At 39.9% G+C, this 26,571-nt stretch overlaps 1 protein-coding gene across 1 annotated transcript; it reads left to right on the forward strand.

Moving 5' to 3' along the window:
• The first annotated feature begins 1,026 nt into the window (after window positions 1-1,026).
• Window positions 1,027-26,571, forward strand: utp15 (UTP15 small subunit processome component). Its single transcript, XM_010867569.3, has 13 exons — window positions 1,027-1,175; window positions 1,517-1,655; window positions 1,752-1,844; window positions 8,389-8,573; window positions 9,106-9,284; window positions 12,150-12,275; window positions 16,507-16,642; window positions 16,843-16,927; window positions 17,046-17,201; window positions 21,441-21,542; window positions 24,647-24,780; window positions 25,048-25,106; window positions 25,190-26,571. Exons 2-13 carry the CDS (start codon window positions 1,566-1,568, stop codon window positions 25,420-25,422), a joined length of 1,578 nt encoding a protein of 525 aa, XP_010865871.2. The 5' UTR covers window positions 1,027-1,175; window positions 1,517-1,565; the 3' UTR covers window positions 25,423-26,571.

The raw sequence follows: 26,571 nt of genomic DNA on the forward strand, positions 1-26,571 counted from the left end.
AAGGAGCCTATTCACTTCGCATAAATGACGTTATGTTTTTCCGAAAACTCCTTTTCGGTTTTTGATACCTTATGTGCTTAAACTAGGAAGAGTAATGGGGAACATGGGGATGCGCCAATGATCTAAAACAACACGCACTGTCTTCACTGTTCTATCAAGGCGCCAATACGAATAACGTCATGCTGCTAACATTAGACATCCCTTAGCAACAATAAGACTTCCGTTTTTTGGATTTTGCCTTCGAAATAAAAGTCTGCGATGAAACGCAGTATTAATAATATTAAATTAATAATTTTGCCGCTTTCCTTAGTGTATATTATAAAGATATAGATAGTAAAACGAATATATACATATTAATTTTTTTTTACTAAAGAACATTTTTGTTTAAATAGTACTTCACAAAGGATGAATAATATTCTAAGTTGGAGCACCCTGAGAAAAGGAGTTGGAGTAAACTGCCAGCAACAATTACAAATACATAGTGCCCCTTGATTTTTTTTGTGCATATAATCTCTCTAAACTGTCTCCTGAACATTTCCTACAATACATTCACTGCGGCGTATAGAATAGTTTTTTTTGGGGGGGGGGGGTATTGTGCAATATGTACATGTGCAGTGTATAATAGTGTTTTGCATTGGGGGCTAAAGACGTTGTGGAAAATACCGCGTTGCTAGATGTAGCACACCGTTCCCCATGATTAGACAGGTTTGACTACAAAATCTCCTGAACATTTTCTACATTGCTTTCTCTGGGGAACATTCAATCGTTTTTGAACTATGAGGCAATATGTATTCCATATTCAGTCATTGACATTGTCTGAATTTAGTCCTTGGAACATGTTTTAATACCCACTTTGTATTGAAATTACTCTTAAATATGATCAAATATGAATTGTTGCAAATTTTTTGAAAGGTCACTTTCTGAAACAATTAATAGTTTTTTTCAGTTTTTAAGTCATATTTCAAATGTTCGTGACCCGGAAGTGTTTTGTTTATGTTGCTCATAAGACGCTGATTGGAAGTCAACATTTCAAATATGGCTGCCTCCAGTGAGCAAAGAGCAACGTGATAACTTTTTTATTTTAGAGCATTAATAACTTTTGTTATTTTGTATTATCCATTACTGAATTTACTCAAGTTGGATACGATCTGTAGAGTTCGATCAAGGAATACAAGGTAACACATTTTGTAGGCAATTACGTTAAACGTGGCATCTGGATTGTGGACTCGTTGGGAATGGTAGCTAGATGAAATCCTGTTTAAATTATATTTTTGATTTTTATAAAGTTAAGGAAAATGCACGACATGTTATGTTAGACAGATAGCGACGTATTTTCCTATATTACTTGTGTGAAGGTGATAGTAGAGGGTATAGATAATCATCATTACCAAATTGTCATCTTTACTGTACTGCAGACAGCTCTGGCTAGCACATGCTGCTTTGTTGCTCAGCATACAACAACGCTGACATTTGTGTTTGATTTATTTCATCCTTGATCTTTTATTTTCACCTTAAGTGGACTCAAACTGTCTGAAGAATTAGAGGAACTGATTCAACCTTTTAAAATGGCCTCATTTAAACCCACAAAAATCCAAATATATCCCCAACTCGGTGCGAAAGTTACTCAGGACACATTGTATTGGAAAAACTACAAGGTACGTCTACCAAACTTTAAATTTAATGAGATGAAAAGCCTACTTTTGGACTGAAGTTTAATGGTATTGTCTTAACTTTTTTCTGATGTTTTTCAGGCTCCAGTTCAAGTAAAGGAATTTGGAGCCATCACCAATATTGACTTCTCCCCTCTTGCTCCACACAACTATGCGGTAACAGCATCTACACGGGTAGGCGGGCCCCACTGGTTTTCACAAATTATCTGGAAGTTTCTAACTGCTTCCACCAGACATTTTAAAGATACTGCCCATTGAGTTCCTAATTTTAAGATACTGAGTTAACTCAAACCCAAATTAATGTTGACTTATAATTAGGGTTTCAGCAGTTAACTTCTGAAACCCTATTGTGTTTGTTCCTGTTCATTATTAAGGGGCCATGCAAGTAGTGACATGCTGTTCGCAAATGATTCGTTCTTTTTGCAACAAATGTTTGTAGTGACTCTGGACTCCTTTTTTCTGGACTCCTTTTTTCAATTGTATTGTTCATTCTAATGTTTGGCAGTGAATTTCTACAACATGATCCCTTGCTTCATGCCCAGTCCTCAGCTCAGTTCTCTGATCAACATCCTTTCACAGAGAGAAATAGATCAAGGCAGGAACATCATAAAGGCAGGTTTATAACTAATAATTGAATGCTGACTATATTAATTAATATAGTTAGTTTATTACTGGGGTAAACATGCACTGGGCCTTTGTTCCTAATTGAATTCAGTCTGGCCACAAAATGCCACCATAACGGCTAACTCTCTGTGGAAGATGCAATTTATTATGAAGACAGTTGATTATTTGTTTAATTTAGTGGATCCACGGGAACAGTCGTCAAAAGCCGAGACTGAGTACAAGTACAGAGTAGTATCATGACAATTGTTCTGATCTCTTATGCTATAAGATACATACATACAAAAACAAGTCATCATACTAATAGGAAATCAAGAAAGAACTCGACACTGTCATGGCAATCATAGTTCTAGGTCAGAGTTAACAGACCTCCTGATCTGAGCTATCCCTAGCCTCTGTCCTGCAAAATTTGAAGAAACAGAGGAGACAGGCAACTTTACCTTGGAGCCATCTGTAGCTGGGCCATAGATAAGATAGGTCTGAGGCCTGGCGCGTGTGTGTGTGTGTGACTAAATTTTCCCTAATAATTGGTGTGGAGAATGAGTGTAGGCTGTTTTGACAGAGACCTGTTTTAGGGGAGATCCCCTGTGGGAGCCATTCTTTGTTAGTAGCTAAATTCAGTCCTCCTCCCATGCAATTTGCCCCTGTTGGGAACCTTTGGATACCCAGGGCTAGGTATTGTGCCTTCTTACCTGGGATCTTAGTGCAATTCAGGTGTATTTCTGTCCCTGCACATTGTTTGTGGGCTCCCACTAAGGTCCCTGCTAGGTCTATTCTTCCCCCTTTGGACTTGGAAGATCAGTTGTCTTTACTGCTGTTTTCCTGGTTGGCAGGAATTGCTTGGACTTCACAACGAAGTCCTTACATTTTCTTCTGGTCAAATTTTCATTTCAGCCATTTAATATATCTTTATCCAACCCAATTTTAACTTTACTCCCCTTGGATTTTAATTTAGCGAGTACATTCTAGTTACAAGTTTTGACTTCCTGCTCCATTTATACCTGATATAGTGCAACCTCTATCCGAGTACATGTCAAAGTCTGAATTTAATTGACATTGACCCAAAAGGCATCCTTGTCTCAGTCTTGATGCTGTACTCAGTCTCATCCTCTTCTGTAGTAAGCGACTATCTCAGATCTTTTGCTGTTGGGTACAGGGCTCAAAGTTCAATTTCAAGTTGTTGTTCTGTGTCTGCTGGAATGGAGATGGGTTCCAGACATAACAAGGTCTTTCTTTGAACAAAATGTCTGTTATGCTACTAATCTGTTTTTGGAACTCAAAAGCCGCCAAAGGGAAAGGTTGCAAGAGGTTTCCCTTAACATGATTGTTCCCAATTGAACTCCATGCATTCAACTAAAGGTCTGCCGCACTGTCTTTATAGGATACATGATGAAGACAAAATACTGCATCAGTTTTATTATTCTCCTGGGCCACAGCAAACAGGCTACAACAATACTAAAAATTACACTCCACTGTTAAAGAGGTAGTGGCAGAGATGGGGACAAGTCACACATGGTCAAGTCCAAGCAAGTCTCAAGTCTTAACCATCAAGTCTCAAGTCACAGTTCAGATAAATCAAGCCAGTCAAGGGTTCACCCTAAGCAAGTCAAGTCAAGGGTTCACCCTAAGCAAGTCAAGTCAAGGGTTCACCCTAAGCAAGTCAAGTCAAGGGTTCACCCTAAGCAAGTCAAGTCAAGGGTTCACCCTAAGCAAGTCAAGTCAAGGGTTCACCCTAAGCAAGTCACAGTACTAAAGAGATGAACACACACACACACTGTCCTCTGTTTCTGACGTGCGCTTGGTGCGAAGCTCGATTTCAAAATATTTTTCTGCTCCGCGGTACGATTTTTTGGGGGGATCTTGAATCAGCCTGAAGGGGTTGTATTCGCTATAACAACCGCCTCGCTATACCTTATCCCGCTTATTACATGGCTACCTACCAAATAAATCAATAATTTGACACAAAATATTGATTTCAAAAGGAATTTATTGATTTCAAAACGATTGTATTGCTTCCTCTAAAGAAAATTGTCCGTTCCGTCTCTGGTTAGAATCCTGCTGCGTCCATAGCAACGCGCTGTTTTTAATGGCAACGGTCTGTTATCAAGAAATAACACGCATTCTGCACTGGAATTCAGCCAATACATGTAATAAGGGCTAATAATAACAACCTTATAAACTAATTATTGTGACTGAAAAACTGCCTAATATGTAATTACGCTGTAATTATTCTTGTCTGTATGAGTAAAAAAAAAAACTCTTTGAAATGTTTAGGTGCTAGTAATCACATCGGCGCCTCCATGTCAGCCTTTCATGCAGTAGAGTTAACTGTTATGGTGTAAGCACAATGCTTTTTAGTTTCCACACGCAGTCCACAAACACTTGAAAATGCGCACATTTAATACAGACATTATGGCCTACGTGTAATATACATGCCCGCTCATTTTAAGATGCCCATCAACATCAAAATTCAGGCTATGCCACTGTTATAGTCAAATTCCCTTACATTTATTTACCAGATGTATTCTGTAATGATAATGGTCACATTTCTAACAAGAAAAAAAATATGCAACCAAGGCCAAATTATGACAAACAAAATTAATTACTTAATCGTTATAGATCTTAGTGAAACTGAGATTACTTTCTTACCTTTCCTTGTGGTTCTTAAAATGACGAATGACATTTGACGTTGTTGCATATTTTGCACCTGGCAAATCTTTTTTTATTCACACGGTCCAGTTCAAAGTCCTTGTATCCAAACGATACTATTTGTGGAGCTCGACTAACGTTACTGTCTGCCATGTTTGGCGCGGTTTGAATTGTGCAGTGTTAAAGGCACATACGCTGATTAGTGCTGCTGATGTCACAACATACAAAATAATTTTATTGCTGTTTGTTTATTATAAGTTCAAGTCATTGTCGAGTCTTCCACTTCAAGTCAAGTCTCAAGTAACTTGTTCTGAAGTCAAGTCAAGTAATTTTCATACTTTAATCAAGCGAGTCACGAGTCTGACACGAGTCACGAGACTCTGGGTAGTGGGACCATTACTTAAGTCTCTGCAACAAAAAAATGTCAGTCATGTGAAAAGATCACAAGTCACACCAACTTAAAACAACTATGAATAAAGATTTGAACAAGAAGAAAAATGTAAACATAAAATGTAAGTGTAGCGAATTTGGCAGTTGTCTTAAGTTGTTTAAATCTGTTCTAAAGATACTGGTCAGTAAGTGCGAATTACAAAGTAGACTGATCTTTTCGTGCCATACGGGGGTAGTGCTTTTTCAAAGCGCTATTTCACCAACATCTTAAATTAACTGAATTAAAAACCAGAGATGAGGACAAGTCACACATGGTCAAGTCCAAGCAAGTCTCAAGTCTTAACCATCAAGTCTCGAGTCAAGTCTCAAGTCACAGTTCAGATAAATCAGTCAAGTCAAGGGTTCACCCTAAGCAAGTCAAGTTGAGTCCTTATAAGTTTCAAGTTAAGTCCATTCACAGTACTAAAGAGATGAACACACACACACACACACACACTGTCCTCTGTTTCTGACGTGCGCTCGGTGCGAAGCTCGATTTCAAAATCAAATATTTTTCTCCTCCGTGGTACAATTTTTTGGGGGGGACGAAGCGGAGGCATCTTGAATCAGCCTGAAGGGGTTCTATAACAACCGCCTCGCTATACCTTATCCGGCTTATTACATGGCTACCTACCAAATAAATCTATAATTTCACACAAAATATTGATTTCAAAAGGAATTTATTGATTTAAAAACGATTGTATTGCTTTCTCAAAAGAAAATAGTCAGTTCCGTCTCTGGTTAGAATCCTGCTGCGTCCATAGCAACGCACTGTTTTTAATGGCAACGGTCTGTTATCAAGAAATAACACGCATTCTGCACTGGAATTCAGCCAATCCATGTAATAAGGGCTAATAATAACAACCTTATAAACTAATTATTGTGACTGAAAAACTGCCTAATATGTAATTACGCTGTAAGTATTCTTGTCTGTATGAGTAAAAAAAAAAACCTCTTTGAAATGTTTAGGTGCTAGTAATCACATCGGCGCCTCCATGTTAGCCTTTCATGCAGTAAAGTTAACTGTTATGGTGTAAGCACAATGCTTTTTAGTTTCCACACGCAGTCCACAAACACTTGAAAAATAGTAGACATTATAGCCTACGTGTAATAATATACATGCCCGCTCATTTTAAGATCCCCATCAACATTAAAATTCAGGCTATGCCACTGTTATAGTCAAATTCCCTTACATCTATTTACCAGATGTATTCTGTAATGATAATGGTCACATTTCTAACGAACATATTTCAGCAAGACAATGCCAAACCACATTCTGCATGTTTTGTTACAGCGTAGCTCCGTAGTAAGAGTCTGGCTGCTAAACCTGCCTGCCTGTAGTCCAGACCTGTCTCCCATTGAAAACGTTTGGCGCATTATGAAATGAAAATTACGACAAAAGAGACCCCGAACTTTTGAGCAACTGAAATCCAATATCAAACAAGAATGGGAATACATTTCACTTTCAGAACCTAGCAATTGGTCTGTTCCCAAACGCTTATGGAGTGTTGTTAACAAAAGAGGTGATGCAACACAGTGGTAACCATGCCTGCATCAAATTAAAAATGGGCAGAGTTACAACATTTGATATGTTGTCTTTGTACTATTTTCCATTAAACCCACAGATAAATCTTTTGCACATCATTGCATTCGGTTTTAATTTGCATATTTTGCAGTGTCACAACTTTTTTGGTAACAGGGTTATCCACATCAGTATCATAACGTACTGTGCAAATTTAATTCATTGAAATAATGATGGCATCATGAAACATTTAGTTTGTCTGCGCCACTTCAACACTGACATCTCCATCTTTTATGTACATGCATATCACTTAACATACCTTTCTCAGTTGTCGCTTTCTGTGCCATTGGCTGTATCCATGTTGTTCCATTATATTTGGTATCATGTGATGTGGGAACAGGACCTTTGGCGAAGTTGTTCAGTAAGTTTTCATTAATGCCTGATTGCATTTTTCACCCCTTTGAATTTTCTGAAAATCTTGCTGTTGAGAGCTGGTAATCCTGCTGTTGAAAACCTAGGCCGTTCGTCCTATTTCCACAAACATTTGTCTAGCATCTGTGTACACTTCCCATCAATAATAAAAAATATATATTTCATAACAACGGATGTCATATGTAAATATCTTCCTTCGTCCTACATTTTCACAGGAATTGAAAGCCTATTTCCACATTCGTATGTCCGATTCTCACCAAATTTGGTATGCATCATTGGTATGACAAGATAAGGACATTCTGTGTTTGGCCTTATGGGGGAGCTATATCAGAATCACTTAAAGCGCTCATTTCGCCTGAACACAAACTGATAACCAGACCTGTACGACCTATAAGGCCTATCATCGTTTGCACAACAATTTTGGTGTCCATTGGTCGATACCTCTGGTGCCACCATCGGGTCAAATTTGTGATTTTTCAATCAAATTTTATTTGTAAAGCGCCTTACAACAGCCAAAAGGTGCACAAGGCGCTTTCCATTAAAAGCTTCAGTAGACAGCAGAATATAAAACGTATAAAAAACATAGAATAATATAAGAAAAATAAAATAAATGTGTGTGTATATACACATATACATACACATACATACATACACATAAAATACCTAAAATGAGCAGTCGAGTCAGAGATTACGTGTTAAAAGCCTGTCTGAACAGATGTTTTCAACTGTGATTTAAAAACACTGAACACTGTGATGTTTCGCAAGGATGGTGGTAACTACAGTATCACAAGTGAGTACACCCCTCACGGTTTTGTCAATATTTGAGTCTATCTTTACATGTGACAACACTGAAGAAATGACACTTTGCTACAATGTAACAGTGTAAATGTGCTGTCCCCTCAAAACAATGCAACACACAGCCATTAATGTCAAAACCCCTGGCAACATGTGAGTACAACCCTAAGTGAAAATGTCCAGCCACGGTATTTCGCATTGGATTGCCATCTAGACACAAGCTGATAGATGGGTGCCCTTTGCTTACTCTAAACCCTCTGCCTGTTTCAGATCCACATCTACGGACCATTCTCCCAGGAGCCTGTCAAGACATTTACACGCTTCAAAGACACCGCTTACAGTGGAAGATTCCGGTCAGATGGTCAGCTATTGGTGGCAGGATGTGAGGACTCTGTCGTGCGGCTGTTTGATGTCAGCGGCAAGGTGGCGCTCAGGATGTTTAAAGGGCACACAAAGTACGCCTGGTTTAAAATGAAAGAAAATTGAATCCTTCCCCATCAGTGGTGTGAATTAAATGTATTTAACGCAGCAGCAGGCATGTTAAGTGATGATACAGTGGAGAGAACAAGTATTTGATACATTGCAGGTTTTCCCACTTACAAAGCATGTTGAAGTCTGTAATTGCAAACAAAGATTTCTGTACCAAATATTAAGTTCTGCTTTTCTGATGTATCAAATACTTTTTTATTTAGATTCATTCTCTCACAGTTGAAGTGTACCTATTATAAAAATATACAGACCTCTACATGCTTTGTAAGTAGGAAACACTGCCGATTTTGCAGGTTATCAAATACTTCTCCCCACTGTACCTCGAGTGATCCATCGACTGAACTATAATTATCTTAACAAGTCTGACGAGCTTCTGTTTTTGATCTACTTTGTCATTCATTATTCTTACAATGTTCTTCACCCCCAGTGAGTACTAGAACCCCCAGTGTCCACCAAACTTTCAGTGCAAGGGTTGTTGTAAAAATCTATCTCTTCCAGGGCTGTGCATGTAGCAGATTTCACTTCAGACTGTTACCACATCCTGACGTGCTCGGATGACTATACCTGTTGCCTGTGGGATATCCCCAATTCCACTGAATTAACCAAGTACAAGGAGCACTCAGACTATATCCGCTGTGGTGCCACCAGCAAGCTCAATAAAGATCTCTTTGTAACAGGTGAGACTAGTTAGTCATGGCGTACTCATGTCCAACTGATGTCGTTTTTACATCCATTCGAAGTCCATTTGTAAAGTTTCGCGAAAACCCAATACCTTTATTCCATATGCATATTTACATCCACAAAGTTTTGTTGGATAATAAAATTAAACATAGCTGGGCACTATAAGAATACCATCTGACTCCACAGCTAAACTAGCTTCCTAGCAACACAAAGTAAATGATTATAGACATAAAACCTTTTGAAATTAGTCAAATTTTAACCAAATTGTACTTATCCATTGTATTTATTTTACTTATATTCTAAACTTCAGAAGTTATAAATCAAAAAATACCGTTATCTTCTAGAAATAACACGCAAACTTGCCACACAACTATTTTGTAATAGGAAATAGTTATATGTATATTATTTGTACTGGAATGGTCGAGAGCACTTCACATTAGCTTTTTTCAAAATAGCAATGCTGAGTAGCTTACGCATTCATGTTGTGAATCGTGTGTACTTGCCACTTGTCTGTGAATCCTGAGTGCTTATTGCTTTCAACAGCGGCATTCTGTTTGTGTGAACGGGGTGCAAGGGCACGTTAGTACTCGTACGTTAGAACACGTTTCCAAGTTGGAAATTGGAAAATCTACAAGATCTTTCTCTGGCCCTTTTCTCAAACTGATCCTTAGACAGTGTGTGCATGTTTTAACCTTGCTTTTAGCATGGTATGTAATTTTGTTGTTGCTAGCCTAAACTACACATTAATTTCATCACCAGTTGCATTTCCACTAACACATTATAGTCACCTAACTAATTCTATACTGCACATAAATTACATATCTGTTCCTTATTATTGTCTGTGGATAAATGTCTGTGGCTACCTTGCCTACCTTATGCCTTTGCCTATTGAAGTCCTCTACCTTATGGCATTTGGAGTTTATTTAATAAAGACACATTTGGCTGTGGCCTGTTAGGGAAATTCCATCAATAAGAACTCTTAATGGAGGTAAGTACAGATACAAATTAATCTAGGAGAGAAGCGTCAAAAGCTTACAGATAAACTGTGTGGAATCTCTGAGGAAAACAGAACAGTTAGTATTTCAGTACAGTTAAACGAGGTGGGGTAAGATACTGCACAGCTGTCTTATGTCAGCAATACATGGTTTTTACCCAAAGGGAGGCCTGTCCCCCCACCTTATCCCAAGGAACTAAGGACTCTGTAGGTAACCTATTCAACTGAGAAGGGAGACACACACAATCTGGACAATGAACAGATACACTGATGGTTTAAGCAGATTGACGGAGGACCCAATGATCCACTGATACCATTCAAAGATGACCATTAACAAAAACCAGATCCCCCCCTCTCCTACATTCGTTTTCTTATCTAAACATGGGGTCTCCGTACATTTAGCTCGTAACTCATAGAATTAAGTCTACATCAGTTCAAGAGATTCAATAACAGGCCAAACACACATCAAAAAGCTATTTCATTTTTTGCAGGGCCTGACCTGAACCCTGTTCTAACCGCATTTTTAATGCCTAATCAAATTACAATGCCTCAAAGCATTGCTGTCATTATGTGTTGGATAATATGCCTGCAGATTTCCAGAGAGAGGGGCTGATGGGTGTTTTAAACAGGATCCTAATAATTATTGTACTTGGTGCCTTGATCAAGAGCACAATGGTAGAAATATTGGGTCATAGACCATCAACTTTCTATTTAGAGTTACTTGGGATAGCAGTAGATTGTGATAATTTGAGGGGAGACATTTAAGGGCCAATGCATACCCTGTTCTAATGGACCAACTTAGAAAAGGACCGCTCCTGGACATATTTAATTTAAAATCAACCAGTGTCCATAATTCACAATAGAGCAATGTCTTTAACATGATGTACTGCCTTTTAAGCAGTTTTATTCTTATTTGAATACATTCTAAAATTGCGTTTAATCACGATTAACTACAGACATTTGTGTGATTAATCATAATTATTTTAATCGTTTGACTGCACGAGTTATATAAACAATTGGACTAGGTATAAAATTACTCTGAAGTGTTTCAGATTCAGAAATGACATAACAGCAGCAAACAATGCATAGCCCTGTCAAGTCGTAGTTATATTATAAGCGTTTCCTTCAATTGCAAATGAACTATAAATGTTGTCAAAGGCTATGGTCTGTCATGAATAACAAGAATAGGCTGACAAGTTTCAGATGAAAGTTCTTTGTTTCTAGACATTTAGAGCTTGTAATCGAACCTGACATTGCTGATGCTCCTGATACTTAACTAGTCTGAAGAATGCCAGTTCTATTTCTTCTTTAATCAGCACAACTGTTTTCAGTGGTGCTGACAATTGCAGAAGGTTTTTCAAATGATCAATTGGACTTTTAAAATTATTAACTTGGATTAGCAACCATTACTTGGAACGCAGGAGTGCCGGTTGCTTGTCATAGGACTTTCTACGCCTATGTAGATATTCCATTAATTACTTCCAGCTACAACAGTTATTTACAACATTAACAATACCTATGCTGTATTTCAGATCAATTTGATGTTCTTTTAATGCACTAAAAATTTTATTTTCTTTCACTACCAACATTTTGAATGGTAGTGTATAGCCGCACAACTTTAATTTGAGGCAGCCCTTAAGTTGAGTTAAGGCTGTTAGCTTGACTTTAGTCTATCAGAAATAAAACGGCATTACTGCCACCAACCAAGCACAATTTGCAGTACAGGCAAAATATTAGAAACTTAACAATAAATGCCATTCTCAAATTGTCGAGAATTCAACTATTTGGTCCCACTCCTACTACCTATACACAAGTCATGTGGTGTATTTGCATTCCTTACCACTGTCTCTGTGTAACGCACTCTCAGGCTCCTACGACCACACGCTGAAAATGTTTGATGCCCGAGTGCAGAAGAGTGTGATGACCATGGACCACAACCATCCTGTGGAGAGCGTTCTTTTCTACCCATCAGAAGGACTGCTAGTTTCAGCAGGTAAGATGTAACTGTAACTCTGTCCTGTGAGAGCTGGATTTGTAAACATTTGCGTGCCTTCGTGACCAATTACACCGCACTGGTACAGCTGACCTGAATGGGACTACTTTTAAAGGGATGTTGAGTGATGATTCCTTGAGTCATCCAATAGCTGAGCTACAAATGATGGTCTGAACTCAATTTCTGACAACTCTACCAGCTATCTTTAACATTAGAAGTGCCCGAAGGGGTCACTTTGAACCAGAGGTACTTTAAAAAAAAAAAAAAATGTTTGCGTCTCTCTAAACTTACAGGAAACTCCTTTTAGGAATTCTACATATTCATGCTTAATCCCCCATTATTTTATGTTAAAATAACCACTGGAAGAGCAAATTTAAAAATGGCTTTACTGGCAGAGGGATACAGCGTCAGGTTGCTTCCATTCTGAAAATTTCAAAGACTGCAGTTCATAAGAACAAGGTCAAGCAACTGAAATTGGGGATGAGAACGCTACAGACTGGCAGAGGGTGAAAACTATGGTCCACTGGCCAAGAGGACTGTCAACTCATTAGAATGTCACTCAAAAACCATCGGATGACATCAAGTGACCTACAAAAAGACCGCCAAACAGCGGCTGGGGTGAAGTGCACGGCGAGGACCGTTCGAAGCGGCCTCCTAGGGGCAGGGCTGAAGTCATGCAAAGCTAGAATAACCTGGTTGTCTAATGGTAAGACGGAGACCTGGAGAGGCCTACAAGCCAGTGTCTCGCTCCCACTGTGAAATTTGGTGGAGGATTGGTGACGACCTGGGGATGCGCTTCAACAAGGCTGGAATCGGCCAGATTTCTTTGTGAAGGACGCGTGAAGGATGCATGAATCAAGCCACGTACAAGGCGCCTATACGGCTCGTGGAGCGGTATAGGCGCAGATCATTTACTGAAACTGGTTTGATTCTAAATTTCAGTACGTTTAAACCAGGTTTTGGATTTTTTGCAATGCACCAAAATGTAGCATAAATTCACAACATTATTTAATAGACAAACTTTTGATTTGCTTATTTGTTGCATTAACTTAACATGATTCCGGTGATAATCTGGGATTTGCCGGCTAACTTAAATCCTGGTCTAATGTGCAATTTGTCAGTTCCTGCGCATATGTTTTGAGGAGCCATATTTTTCTTGCGGAGGCTGAAGAAGGCCAGCATGTCCTCCAAGAACTTTTACCGCTGCACAATCGAAGAGCATTCCGACTAACGCTGCACCGCACTGCGCCACAGTGTGGTTTAGTGTTCCCTCTGTAGCTGACAAGAAGGCCTTGCAACTCGTGGTAAAACCCCCCCCCCCAGCACATCACTGGTGCCCAGCTCCCAGCCATCGTAGACCTCCAGCGCAAGCAATGTCTGCACAGGTTGCGTGTCGCCATCAGGGACCCTACACGCCCATGCCACAAACTGTTTGCTCTCCTACCATCAGGCAGGCAGTATAGGACCCACCAGGCTCAGGAACAGTTCCCATCTACTGTAACCCTGTTGTTTTCTGTGACCCATCACTAACCATAGCTCCCCCTGCCTCTCAGGGACCTTGTTGCACTGCTCGCTTGTACTACTGGACTCTGACACTGCCTGTCGTGTAATGGAAGATTTCAATTGTTACAGTTCCATGTCTACCTCAGGAACCTCATTGCGGCTATCCCTGCATTTCAGTTGCACATTAAATTTGCCTCGATTGTATGTTTAGAATGACATTTAGAATTGCCATTTGTACCCGCACAACTACAGTATTTATCCCACTCAGAACATATACAATACTTGAAAATGTTCTGCCCTCCCGTATATACCTTAATTGCTCATTTAGTATTGCCATTTGTACTGCATTTGCCTTCATTGCACATCTACACCGATCAGCCATGACATTATGACTACCTGCCTAATATTGTGGAGGTCCCCCTTATGCTGCCAAAACCGCCCTGACCTGTTGAGCCATGGACTCCACTAGACCTCTGGTGTGCTGTGGTACCTGGCACCAAGACATTAGCAGCAGATCCTTTAAGTGCTGTAAGTTGCAAGGTGGGGCCTCCATGGATCGGACCTGTTTGTCCAGCACATCCCACAGATGGTCGATTTGGTTTGAGATCTATGGAATTTGGAGTTCAAGGCGTTGACTTGGCCTGTTTGTGACTCGTTTGTGTTCCTCAAACACAACAAGTGTTTGTGTCCATTGCTGAACCATTTTTGCTTTGTGGCAGAGTGCATGATCCTGCTGAAAGAGGCCAATGCCATCAAGGAATACTGTTGACATGAAAGGGTGCACATGGTCTGCAACAATGCTCAGGTAGGTGGTACATGTCAAAGTAACATCCACATGAAAGGCAGGGACCCAAGGTTTCCAAGCTGAACATTGCTTGAAGCATCACACTGCCTCCGCCGGCTTGCCTTCTTCCCATAGTGCATCCTGGTGCAATGTGTTCTCCAGGTAAACGACGCACACGCACCCGGCCATCCATGTGATGTAAAGGCAAATGTGATTCATCAGACCAGGCTACCTTCTTCCATTGCTCTGTGGTCCAGTTCTGATGCTCACGTGCCCATTGTAGGAGCTTTCGGCAGTGGACAGGGGTCAACATGGGCACCCTGACTGGTCTGCGACTATGCAACCCCATATGCAACAGACGGTGATGCACTGTGTTCTGACACCTCTCTGTCAGTACCAGCATTAACCTTTTCAGCAATTTGAGCTACAGTAGCTTGTCTGTTGGATCAGACTACACGGGCTTGCCTTCGCTCCCCATGTGCATCAGTGGGGCTTGGCTGCACATGACTCTGTCGCCGGTTCAACGCTTTTCCATCCTTGGACCTCTTTTAATAGGTAACTGACCACTGCAGACCAGGAACACCGCACAAGGGCTGTAGTTTTGGAGATGCTCTGACCCAGTTGTCTTGCGATCACGATTTGGCCCTTGTCAAAGTTGCTCAGGTACTTACGCTTGCACATTTTTCCTGCTTCTAACATATCAACTTTGAGGACAATGTTCACTTGCTGCCTAATATATCCCACCCACTGACAGGTGCCATGATAACGGGATTATCAGTGTTATTCACCTCCCATGTCAGTAGTCAGTGTTATGGCTGATTGGTGTAATATGGATTTAATACTTCTGTTCTCTTCTATTTGCCCTTCTGGTTAGATGCTAACAACATTCTGATGTACTTGTTCAATGACAAAGTTGAATCTCATCTTATTTCATCCCAAGTCAAATGCTTCTAGAAATACAAAATGTCTAGACATTAGTTTTCAAAAAAAATTATGCTGTTCTCAGCCAGTTAACAACCCTATATGACCAGTTAGCATAGTAAAACGTGATACCAGCGTTTTGGCAGTCAGTCCCCAGCAGATCAGAAGGCACAAGAAGCCTCAGCAATCAATCTGATTGTAATTAGTTGTGGTGACGACGCCTTTTAGCTCCCAATGAGCCTACACAGTTTTCCCCGCAACCACTGCTCAATTTGTATATCTAGAGGTTGCGAAACCTCTAGAAGGTGTGATTCATCTGGTGGGATGAGGGGTAGCAAAATGCATAGCATTGATGGCAGAGTAGGGAAGAGGGGTTGATCAGGTCTTTTCATTTGCTCTGGCAGCATGACTCGGGAAAAGGGAGCACATTTTCATGAATAAAGCCCATCGGTAGCAGAACTTGCAGACAATACAAAGTCATTGTTCTACTGTTGTCGGCCCTTGGTCTTCTCCGATAGACGATACAAAACTTTCACAATCTGGGGTGCTGTGACTACAATAGTGGGGCTGCAGGAATGGGTGTGGAGGGCTGCACATTTTTTGTACTCTGATAGCTTTTAGTCAAATGTTTTCTGTGCAAAGTGCGCTAATGGAAGAAGACAATATTTAACAGATATCTGTGCAAATAAGTGCCAGAACAGTCTAGGCCACAGGTGTCAGACCGGTTCCACGGAGGGCCGAGTGTCTGCAGGTTTTTGTTCTCTCCTTGTACTTGATTGGTTAATTAGGTCACTGATTGGTTAGTTTCTACCCTCACCTGGTTGTGTAGGTATGGACTAGGAACCAATTTATAGGAAAAACCAAGAACCTGCAGACACTCGGCCCTCCGTGGAACCGGTTTGACACCCCTGGTCTAGGCCAAAGAGAATGTGCAGGATCCAGCTCAAATTAAACATTTTAAATTGAATGCAATAATTGTTGCGAATGTGCCGATGGATGCCCCCCTTTATTTTTCTCCCTCAGGGGGACGCTATGTGAAGGTTTGGGACTTGCTAAAGAGAGGCCAGCCTCTAGTGTCTCTGAAGAACCACCATAAGACCGTCACCTGTCTATGTCTTAGTGGCAATGGACAGCGACTGCTCTCTGCGTCCCTCGACAGGTGGGTGTTTGCTTGAGCAAGCTACTTTGTGTACGTGTGTTTCGCAGCAGGCGTGTTGAGTGGGAATCCCTCGAGTGGTCATTCGACTGAACAACAACTGATTCAACTCCTGACAGCTGGCTCTTGACAAGCATATGTTTTATTATAATTATGAGATTAATCAAACTGTAATACATGTGCATGTGTGTTTTACCCTACAGACACGTGAAGGTTTACAACACAACCAACTACAAAGTGGTTCATAGCTTTGACTACACTGCCTCTATTCTCAGTCTGGCCCTAGCTGTAAGTACACTAGTAATGCCATACTGACACTGAGCAATCCGCTATAACGATCAGGTTTTACGTATGGTTAGACAATACATTTTGAATCACAAGGCTTACTGTTTGTGTATATGTTCAGCCTGAAGACGAGTCTGTTGTCGTTGGGATGACCAATGGCATCCTAAGCATTAAACACCGGAAGACATCTGAAGAGAAACAGGGTCCGACGGGCCAACCCAGGCGGCAGCCGGTGTTCCGTGTCTTTGTCAAAGGGCGAAACTGTGTCCCAAAACAGGCAAGTGCCTATCCCTCTACATGAAATAGGTGTAACTGTACTGTATCAGTGTTTTTCTGTATAGTTTGTAGGCGTGTATTTTGTTCCAGCCCTGGACTATAACACTGGATTTACTTAGCTTCTCATTGGAGTAGGGATGGGGCGACAGACGACTTTAGTACTAATCGCAATGGAAACCACTCACGATTATGAAATCGTGGAGAAATTCCACAATCGGGATAAGCCTCAAATGAGTGACTTGAAAAAAATCTGCTAGTTGCTGAAGTTTGCCTGATTGCTTGTTTTATTTTACAAGTGGAGCGCACATCTCATTTTGTACTAAGCCACTAAATATTAAAATTCTTATGTCGTTATGAGTTGGGATTTTATTGTAATGACAAAGAATAAACTAGTTTTCCAATTCCTTTACAACAGTACTAGTCTAACTACCACACTTAGTAGTCTACAAAAAAGATCTTCTGATCAGTTCTCCATTTCCCGCTGTATGCAAATACCTGTCCATTCCATTACCACGGAAAATGAGCAGTTCAAATAATGTTAAGCTCAAACAAACCAATGATTTCCTAGGAGACATGCAGCTATGATGCATACAGGCAAAACCTGTTAAGAAACAGCAAATTGTAGAAAATATGAATAGGATATACATAATGCATATCTTTCTAATTATAATTTTGTTTATATTGTAGGTTAATTTGGTAATGCTTTCCTACTGAAAATTACAAGAGAAGACAACTAGAATATAATTTTCGTGGGCCAAAATAACATTGTAGATCTGCACAATACATGATGCGCACATAACTTTTTAATTCCATTACAACAGCTCCCCGTTATCATAAAGAATCAACACATCAAATAGGCCTATCCTTAGCTAATAAGGCTCAAAGTGCGCAAGGTAGTTCATGCACCCACAGGTCAGTACCGGTAAGAAATTAAATATATTTTCACCCCTTATCTCTTGCCAGTCACCAAAGTGTTCCTGACTACTTGTTTTATTCTCACTCTCTCACACTCTCTCACACTCTCTCGGGAGAGGGTGCGAGAGACGGGTGCGAATAGAAGAGGGCAGACAATTTACTTGTATTAAGTATAATGTATGTTACAGATGCAGTATAAATGGCAATTCTAAATGCTTTTCAGGGACCAAAAGACGCTGATTGTTATTTATCGGGATCATTTTGGGCATGATATTCTCATATCATCCCACCCCTACATTGGAGCCTTGATGAATTGGGTATATTTGTCAAGGTTCATACAAAGATCTAGAAGTACTGGAATTTGGGTCTCAGAAAATCATGTACTGGAATACCTTAAATCTCGCCGTTTGTTAATGTTCTTTCAAATATTTTTTGTTATTATCTCTGTTTCCAATATAAGTTGCCAATTTTATTATCAAATCGTTTTTAAGCTTTCGCTAGTTTCCAGTTGTTTAAATTGACCGGTATTGGGCTAGTATTCAGCCCTTGTTGCGGCAAAGCCAGGGCCACAGCTGATGTGAGGAAATATGATTCACGGGACCCATGGCTTGGCAGGGCCTGCTGATTTTTAATTTGTTTTCTATATGTCTGTGGGGCCGCTTGTTTCTGATAATGACCTTAAGCAAACCACATGGGGGTTAACGTCAAATCACGTTGACTACAACTTGGCTTGCATTGAAAAGGCTGTTTTCATTCATTGTTTTATTTTAAATGCCTTATGCACCTTATATATACAGTCCTTTTCCAGGTAATTATCTCCCTAAACACATATAGGGAATAAATTACTTAATAATAGCGAAATGTCAGATGCATATCCAAGTGCATCTTTAACTTAAAGCATTGTGATCAGCCAGCCATGCATCCTTTAATTTCATCCCAGCACCGAGACACCTACAGAATGAGAGTAGGCCAACATATATTTAAATTTCACGTGATCCCAGAGCACAGGCCGGAGAGACTGCTGTCCCCTAACCAGAAATGCCATGACAATAGGAAAAACAGCCCAGATTCACTGAAACACTGTAGCCAAAAGACTCTCCGCTTCCCGTTTGGTAGCTAGCAAACAACACTTCAGGCAGTAGTATGCCACAGCTATGCACATATTTGAAGAGCGCAAGAAGGTCAGTCAAGGAATAGAAAGGCCACTTGTGTGCAGAACACATTAAAAGATGCACAATTAAGGTAGTACATAACATATATGTTTAACCAGTGTAACTCAAATATATTTTTCAGGGACTTGACAAATTGAGAGCTGTGTATTTGAGAAGGAGATCACCAGTGTGTGGATCACCCTGGCCTCCACCAAACATGTTTTTTGAGTGCCATGTGAAACTTGTTTGAGGGAGGGGAAGTGGGTGGAGGAGAGAATGGAAGTAGGGTAGACGTAGGACAGTATAAAACAAGTGTTTTTCTTTTACTGCCACACTTACGTGCAGGTCATTATTTTATTGCTGCCAAATCACTGGTAGGCCTTAGTACATGAGAATCAGATTTTTCTTTTGCACTAGCAACTCTTATAAAGTACTGTGAAGTTTTCTTGTAGCCCATGCATAGAAACTTATCGAAAATGCAAGTAGGTATCCTAGGCAGCCAACAACTGTCTTGGTATTAATACAATACAGCAGCGTACAATTATAGGCTGCTCAAAAAAATTTAGGGAAGACACATCAGGTCTTGATGAAAGTTCAAAATCTTTACTGTACATTGTGCAATTTGTTGAGGACAATGGTGTAACAACGGTCAATGGAAACCAAAATCACAAACCCTTCTGTGGCCCAGTCTAGCTCTCCTCGTGTAAAGGCTCATCTCCTGGTATCTCCTCAATGCTCTTGAGACTACTGGGAGATACAGCAAACCTTTTTGTGACAGCACGTATGGATGTGCCTTCCTGGTGCTGGACTACCTGTGCAACCTGAATGGGCTGCAGGTACCGCATCATGCCACCAGTAGTGACAAGGACCCTAGCAAAATGCAAAACTTGAGAATAATCAGTCAAAGGACAAGGAGGGAGCAATTGTCTGTGGCCACCATCTGCAAAACCATTCGCTTTACGTTCCCTTAATTATTTTGAGCAGTGTACATGTTCTGGCCTGAATTTGAGTAAATGCTTGTGACAAACTACACTAAAATGTAAGAATAATGTTTATCAGAATTTTTGCGCTGAGAAACGTTGAAAAAAAAAAAAAAAACATCACCTTTGTAAGGCCTTTAACACTTACGGATAATGAAAGGTGATCTGGGTGGGGATTTAATTATGCATCCTAACAAGTCATTCACCAGCGATTAACTATTTTTAAACTCTTCTCAGTGAAAAGTTTACTCTGCAGGCTTATATAGCGTTTCTTTTTATTGCATAAATAGTTTTTGAGTGATTTGTTGAATTGGGTTATCTTTATCAATGGATGTGGTTTGAATTTTGCTCAAATATCCAAATGTGGGTCAAAAAAAGAATCCTCCAGGGGATGGGTGGTACTTCACATTAGTTCATCTAGATCTCTTGGCAGATGTTTCTGGAGGAATATAAGGCACATATTGAATGAATAGATGGTTGAATGCATTTTCCCTTCTCTTTTGCAATGAACGCCAATGGGTAATCTAGTGTTACGACATGTGTCCTCCAGTCAAAAGGTGGTCTGTAAATGGTGCAGCCAACATGCTGAGCGCCTCTAGTGGTAGCTTACTTTTAGAACTGTATAGAGTAATTTAAATGTATTTATTCGATAAGATGATTAGATTCAACTTAATTTTCATTAAACTGTACAAAAACAGTACAACGAAATGTAGTTTGTATAACCCGAAGTGCAATAAGATGAGTGCAGAAAAATGTATAAGTACAAAAATATGTATATACAAGTGGAATGAATAAGTTTGCAATCAATGCATTACAATTGTGTTTTTAAACTTTTTGACTAGTGTACTTTCCAAAACCCAGTGTAATAAATGAACTGTGTTGAACTAGGCTGAAATTGCCGTAGTCTCTGAAATTAGTACACGGATGCCATAATGATCAGAAGATCTAAGGGCCAGTGAGCCCTGTTCATGGATGTGATTGTGGTCATATAATACAAGGCCCCAGGCCTCAAACCCCTCTATGGTCACAGCTACAGATGGATTCAGGATACATTTGCTTAGTTGACTCTTGCCTGGTCCTTTTGCTGCTGAACAGAAACGCATAGTAGCGCCGTGTCTAGATGACTATGATTTAAATTAAAAAATGAATTTGGGAGGGGTATACTTTTTATTATTCACTTTTGCTTTCTTCCAGGATGATTTCCTTGTCAGCAAATCAGCGAAGAGCCATCTTGCCAAATATGACAAACAGCTGAAGAGGTTCAACGTTTCCAAGGCCTTGGATACTGCCCTTGAGGTATATAATATTTAACTTGTCAGAGATTGTGATATCACTTTTAGGGGGACATAATTTTATTAAGTCTGAAACTCATTTAGTGAAATGATCTTGAGCAGGGAGGTCTTCTCTTCTCTTCTTGTAGACTACTAAGTGTGGTAATTATAACTCTGGGGTTATGAGACCTTGAATTAGTTTTTGTAAGAAGTCTGGCAGCTAAATTCTGTACTACTTGGAGTTTTCCTAGGGACTTATTTTTGAGGCATGTAAACAAAGCATTAGAGTAGTCTAGGCTAGATTAAATAAAACATGTATAATTTTCTCAGTGTCCACAAAAGAGAGAACTGGTCTTAAGTTGGTAAAAGCATGAGTGCCCCATTTGTTATATTCAAATTGTAAGTCTGTATCTAAAAAGTCACACCTCTGGCCACAGGCACAGTATTTTTTGCTAGCAATCCTAGATCCAACCGAACTTCATCCGAAGTAGAAGGGAGGCCAATAATTAAAATGTGGTTTTCAGTGTTTAGCTGAAGGAAATTGGACATCCAGTTTGTATAGTCTTCCAGGCAGTTATGCAGAAAAAACTTGCTCAAGTCATTTGGCTTAACCGACAAATACAAATGCTTATCTTCTGCATGAAAATGTCATGATGCTGAATTATACTACCCAATTGAAGCATATACCGTGAAAACAGAATTGGCCCCAGGATGGAACCCTTTGGAACAGGCACCTAGGCAGACATAATTGTTAATGGACACTACAAATGCTCTATTTGACAGATACAACTTGAACCAATCTTGTCCAATCCCTGAGATCCCAACCCCATTTCTAAGTCTGTCAATTACAATATTGTGGTCTATAGTGCCAATAGCTGCACTAAGTTTCAGTAACATCAAGATTGAACATTCTCCAGAGTCAGCATTCAGCAAGTCATTTGTAACCTTAATGAGCCGTTTCAATACTGTTTCTGACGAAAGCCTGACTGGAATTTCTCAAAAATAAAATAGTTCCCCAACCTGTAAATGTTTTTATAAAATTTTGGATAAGAAGGGCAGCTTGGAAATTGGCATGTAGTTATTAAAAACCGAGGTGTCAAGATGAGATTTTTTTTAAGAGGCTGAACAAATGCTGACCTAAAATAGTCAAGGACAACCTGTGTGGAGAGAACTGTTTATAATGGTGCGTAGTGCCAGGCCCTAACCCTGATTTCTTTAAGCAGTCGGGGTGGTATAATGAGGGCAAAAGGAGGGTCTTAAATGAGTTGTGATATTTAATAGGTCTTCTAAAACAACTGAAGTAAAATAGTTAAATAAGTTTAGATGGGGGTAACTGTGACTGGTTAATTGAGGGGGATGGCTTGGGTAATTATTAGGGAGTGGTGTTAAGAATATCTGGTGAAATAATGTTAAGAAAACAAAGTTGACAAGCACGAGGGACTGGTGTACAGGGAGGAAGTTTATTTATTTATTAGCATTTAACTCATCCGGCCTTGTGTTTTTGATGTTGCCATGCACCCGAGCCTCCCCCCACTGCTTGGAAAAAAGTGGGGGAAATGCTGTTAAAGAAACCTTTGTGATACTGGTGTCTGGTTCCATTGGGTAAAAGTTAGGATGGTTCCAGATTCTTTTTTTTTTTGTTTTTTTTTAGTACCTGCTCTGTTGAGGTTCCAAACAAGCTGAGGCAATACCAAAAGGTGACGTGAAAGCACGGGAGACTTCTGATTGGACAAGAGTGACTCAGTGTGCAGCAAAGCAAGACAAGCTGTTCTGCTGTTAGCTATCCAGTGTCAGAGAATGGTTTTATCAGATGAGAACGGCGAGTCTTTGCGGTTATGTCCCCGGAGTACTTGCATTGAAATTGGTTAATTTCTGTGCCAGGGCATAGGATCAAACTCGTAATTTAAGCGATCGTATTTTCTAAAAACTCCTCTTGGTTTGGACCTATGCACTGGCGTTGAAATCAGCTCGTTATCCCCGTGAGAGACCTGCATAGACGCTCCATTTTTGGAGCCTACAAAAGGACCTCGTCTTTTTCCTCTTCTGCGTTTTTTTATAGGCTAACTGGCATACATTGCACTAGTCAAAGTAGTAATGTCAAGCCAAACAGAAGCAGCCTACTAAGCTTTCTAACCATTTTTGTCATCTACAATGTATTAAGACAAAGGTTACTGCTCACGTGTGCTTCCTCGCTACTACCAGTACAAATGCTTCCAGCAATTTATAAGGCAATTATTTATACCTTTTAATCAGGATGGAGTGATTATGAAGGTTGTTTTAAATGTGTTGGTGTTAAGTGTATACACTTAAATGTAACAGAACATTGCAGTTAGGTCATCTTTAATAATGCAGGGTGATAATTCTATTCATACTTTTTCTGTGACCATGTTATCCAGTTTTAGTTTACTTTTGATTTGCCACTTTACGTTTAAAGCTTGTCAATTTAAAAGTTGGAGTTTCAATACATTTATTTCAATTCAATAGATTTCTGTTCACTGCAGGGTTTACATTAGTTAGCAAATGCTGGTTTTTGCCTGTATCAGGTGTAGGCTAGTACGATATATTCCATTGTTGTTCCTGTGTGTGTTGCATTGGAGGTGGCGTCACAGCAGTTTTCTTGTGATGTCGCTATGAGCCGGTACATGTTCTCCAAATTATCAAAAGATAAGTCTTGTGCTAGAACACAGGCGGTCAGTAACCATAGCCAAGCATTAGTCTATTATCCTCCAATAAGTAAGTTTTGTCCTTGTATGGCATGGTCCACAGGTTTATTCATAGAGTCCATGACTGTCACATGCACAGTTCCTAGCAGGAGGTATGGACAGGTTGTGTGGGGCCCATCAGTTATGGGCATCACCTGTCCTACGTATTTTACTTTGTTCAGTTGTCATTTAGTACTATCGGGTGTTTTTATTAAATTTTGCCCATAATCTCACACCATTAAATAGATGTTATATATGCCAAGAGCAGAACTGATAGAGGTACTCCATGTCAGTCATGGAACATCTTCCAGTGGAGGAAGTTTCTCTTTTTGTACCCGTTAGTGTTCTCACAAAAAAATTTAAATAATGTTCAAGTATTTTTTTCAGTTGCACATACATGGGCTCATTTATTTGTCTGTGTACACAGTCTTGGAAGAAGAACCGAAAACCGGAGATCACTGTGGCTGTGATTAAGGAGTTGGATCGTCGTGGAACTTTGAAAAACGCTCTGGCAGGAAGAGATGAGCAGAACCTCTCTCAACTTGTCAATTTCCTCATCGGGTAACAATGTCTCACTTGAATGGCAAATCGGCTCTTACCTAACCCCTATTGTTTTTCCTTTTCATGGGTCATTAAAACATGTTATTGTGTACGTCATTATGTTGTCTTTGAGGGTTTGGTAATGGAATACTGGTAAGAATGTGCTGGCTAGGTTTGAACCAGGGTGGCATGTGGCATTGTGTGGTCAGGTGGTTTTGGCACAACCCCTAGGCCTGTCTCTGGGAAGCCTTTGCATGCGTCTACATTATTTTATTGTTGCCTTCACAGGAATGTAGTGGATCCCAGATTTGCACCGGTCCTTGTCACCGCTACTGAGATGATTCTAGGTAAGTTTGTGACACCAGTCTCCCTTTTAATTGCTCTGCAGATGTACTTGCTTGTTACATTCTTGTACCCTCTGTCTCCTCAGACATCTATAAGGCAGTTGTAGGCCAGTCATCAGTAGTGGACAGACAGCTTGTCCGTCTCCAGGAGCTGGTAGAGAGAGAGATCGACTACCAACAGGATCTCCTGGAAGTGCTAGGAATGTTGGACACCCTATTTGCCTCCACCCTCCCCAGAAAAGAGGTACCTTGCCCAGGCAACAGCCAACCCAATGGTTTGGCAGAGGTGGATCCTGGACCACAGCTGCGAGTCGCCTGATTCCTCTTTGAAAGACTCATGTGGGGGGACAAAACATGAAGACTAATCTAATGAACCCATGACTTCATTCTTCTAGCTGCCACCAATGGGGGAAAAAAATAACTGTAGATTTGGGCAACAAATCTGAGCCTGGATTTTGCTAGGTTTCCTGGTTTTCAGAGTAAAACAATAAGTAGTAATTGTTTTACTGTGGGGTCAGTTTTCCAGGTTGTTTTTTAAATGTATTCATATCTTAATTTCTCTACAGCTAGATACAGATGTATCAAACATTGAATGAATGTTTGGGACATTGTGAAATGATTTTTCACAGCAAATGTTTCTTTAAACATGGCGAGTTGTTTGCCTATAAATTTGTTTCCATTTGCCCTATTTGTTCATGTTTGGTTTGCATTTTTATAGAATGTGTGTACATGCATTTTGGTTTACAAAAGGAAAAAGTAGTAAACCAACAGTTCTTCATTGTAGCGTCCTGGTTCATGAACTTGTTCCCTTTATTATTTGAAAAGAAAATACTTATACATAAATTGGGGGAATTGGATTACATTTAATTTGGTAATCAGCAATGTCTTAATTTGGTAGATTTTTGTTATTTAGCAGGTGATACTATCCACTGTGTCTTAAAGGAGCTGTAAGGGTTAACTGTTCTGCTTAAGGGCAGAATATATTCCTTTTTTGATTAGTGTAGATTCATAAAGGAAGTTTGCAGAGAACATGCACCTGTAAGTTATGAAATCAGTTATTTTAGGGGCTATCCCTAATTTCCTCCGCCCTTGTGGAAGTTTGCTGAATTATAACATTAAGTCAATTCGCTTGCCCTTTTCTGCCATTGCTTGTTTGAAGAGATAATCGGAGGCTGTCGTATGCAGGCTCCGAAGGCTATATATATATATCAGCGACGTGGAATTGCTTAAGGCACAATGTTTGTTTTTTAGCGCAATTATGAGTGTATAGGCGGACCTAATTACCTGATGTGCATTTCTGTCAGATTGCGAGACTTGACAAATCAAAAAAATATATATTCAATTGTTAATGTTTTTTCTTATAAGATTTGTGCATTTAAATGTCTTGCTTGTTCTATCAGACCATTAATTGTATCAGTCAAGTGTTTCCTGAAGTTTATCCATTTTCCATTAAACCTCTAGCCAACTA

This window comes from Esox lucius, chromosome 13 (assembly GCF_011004845.1).
Source record: "Esox lucius isolate fEsoLuc1 chromosome 13, fEsoLuc1.pri, whole genome shotgun sequence".
Lineage (NCBI taxonomy): Eukaryota > Metazoa > Chordata > Actinopteri > Esociformes > Esocidae > Esox > Esox lucius.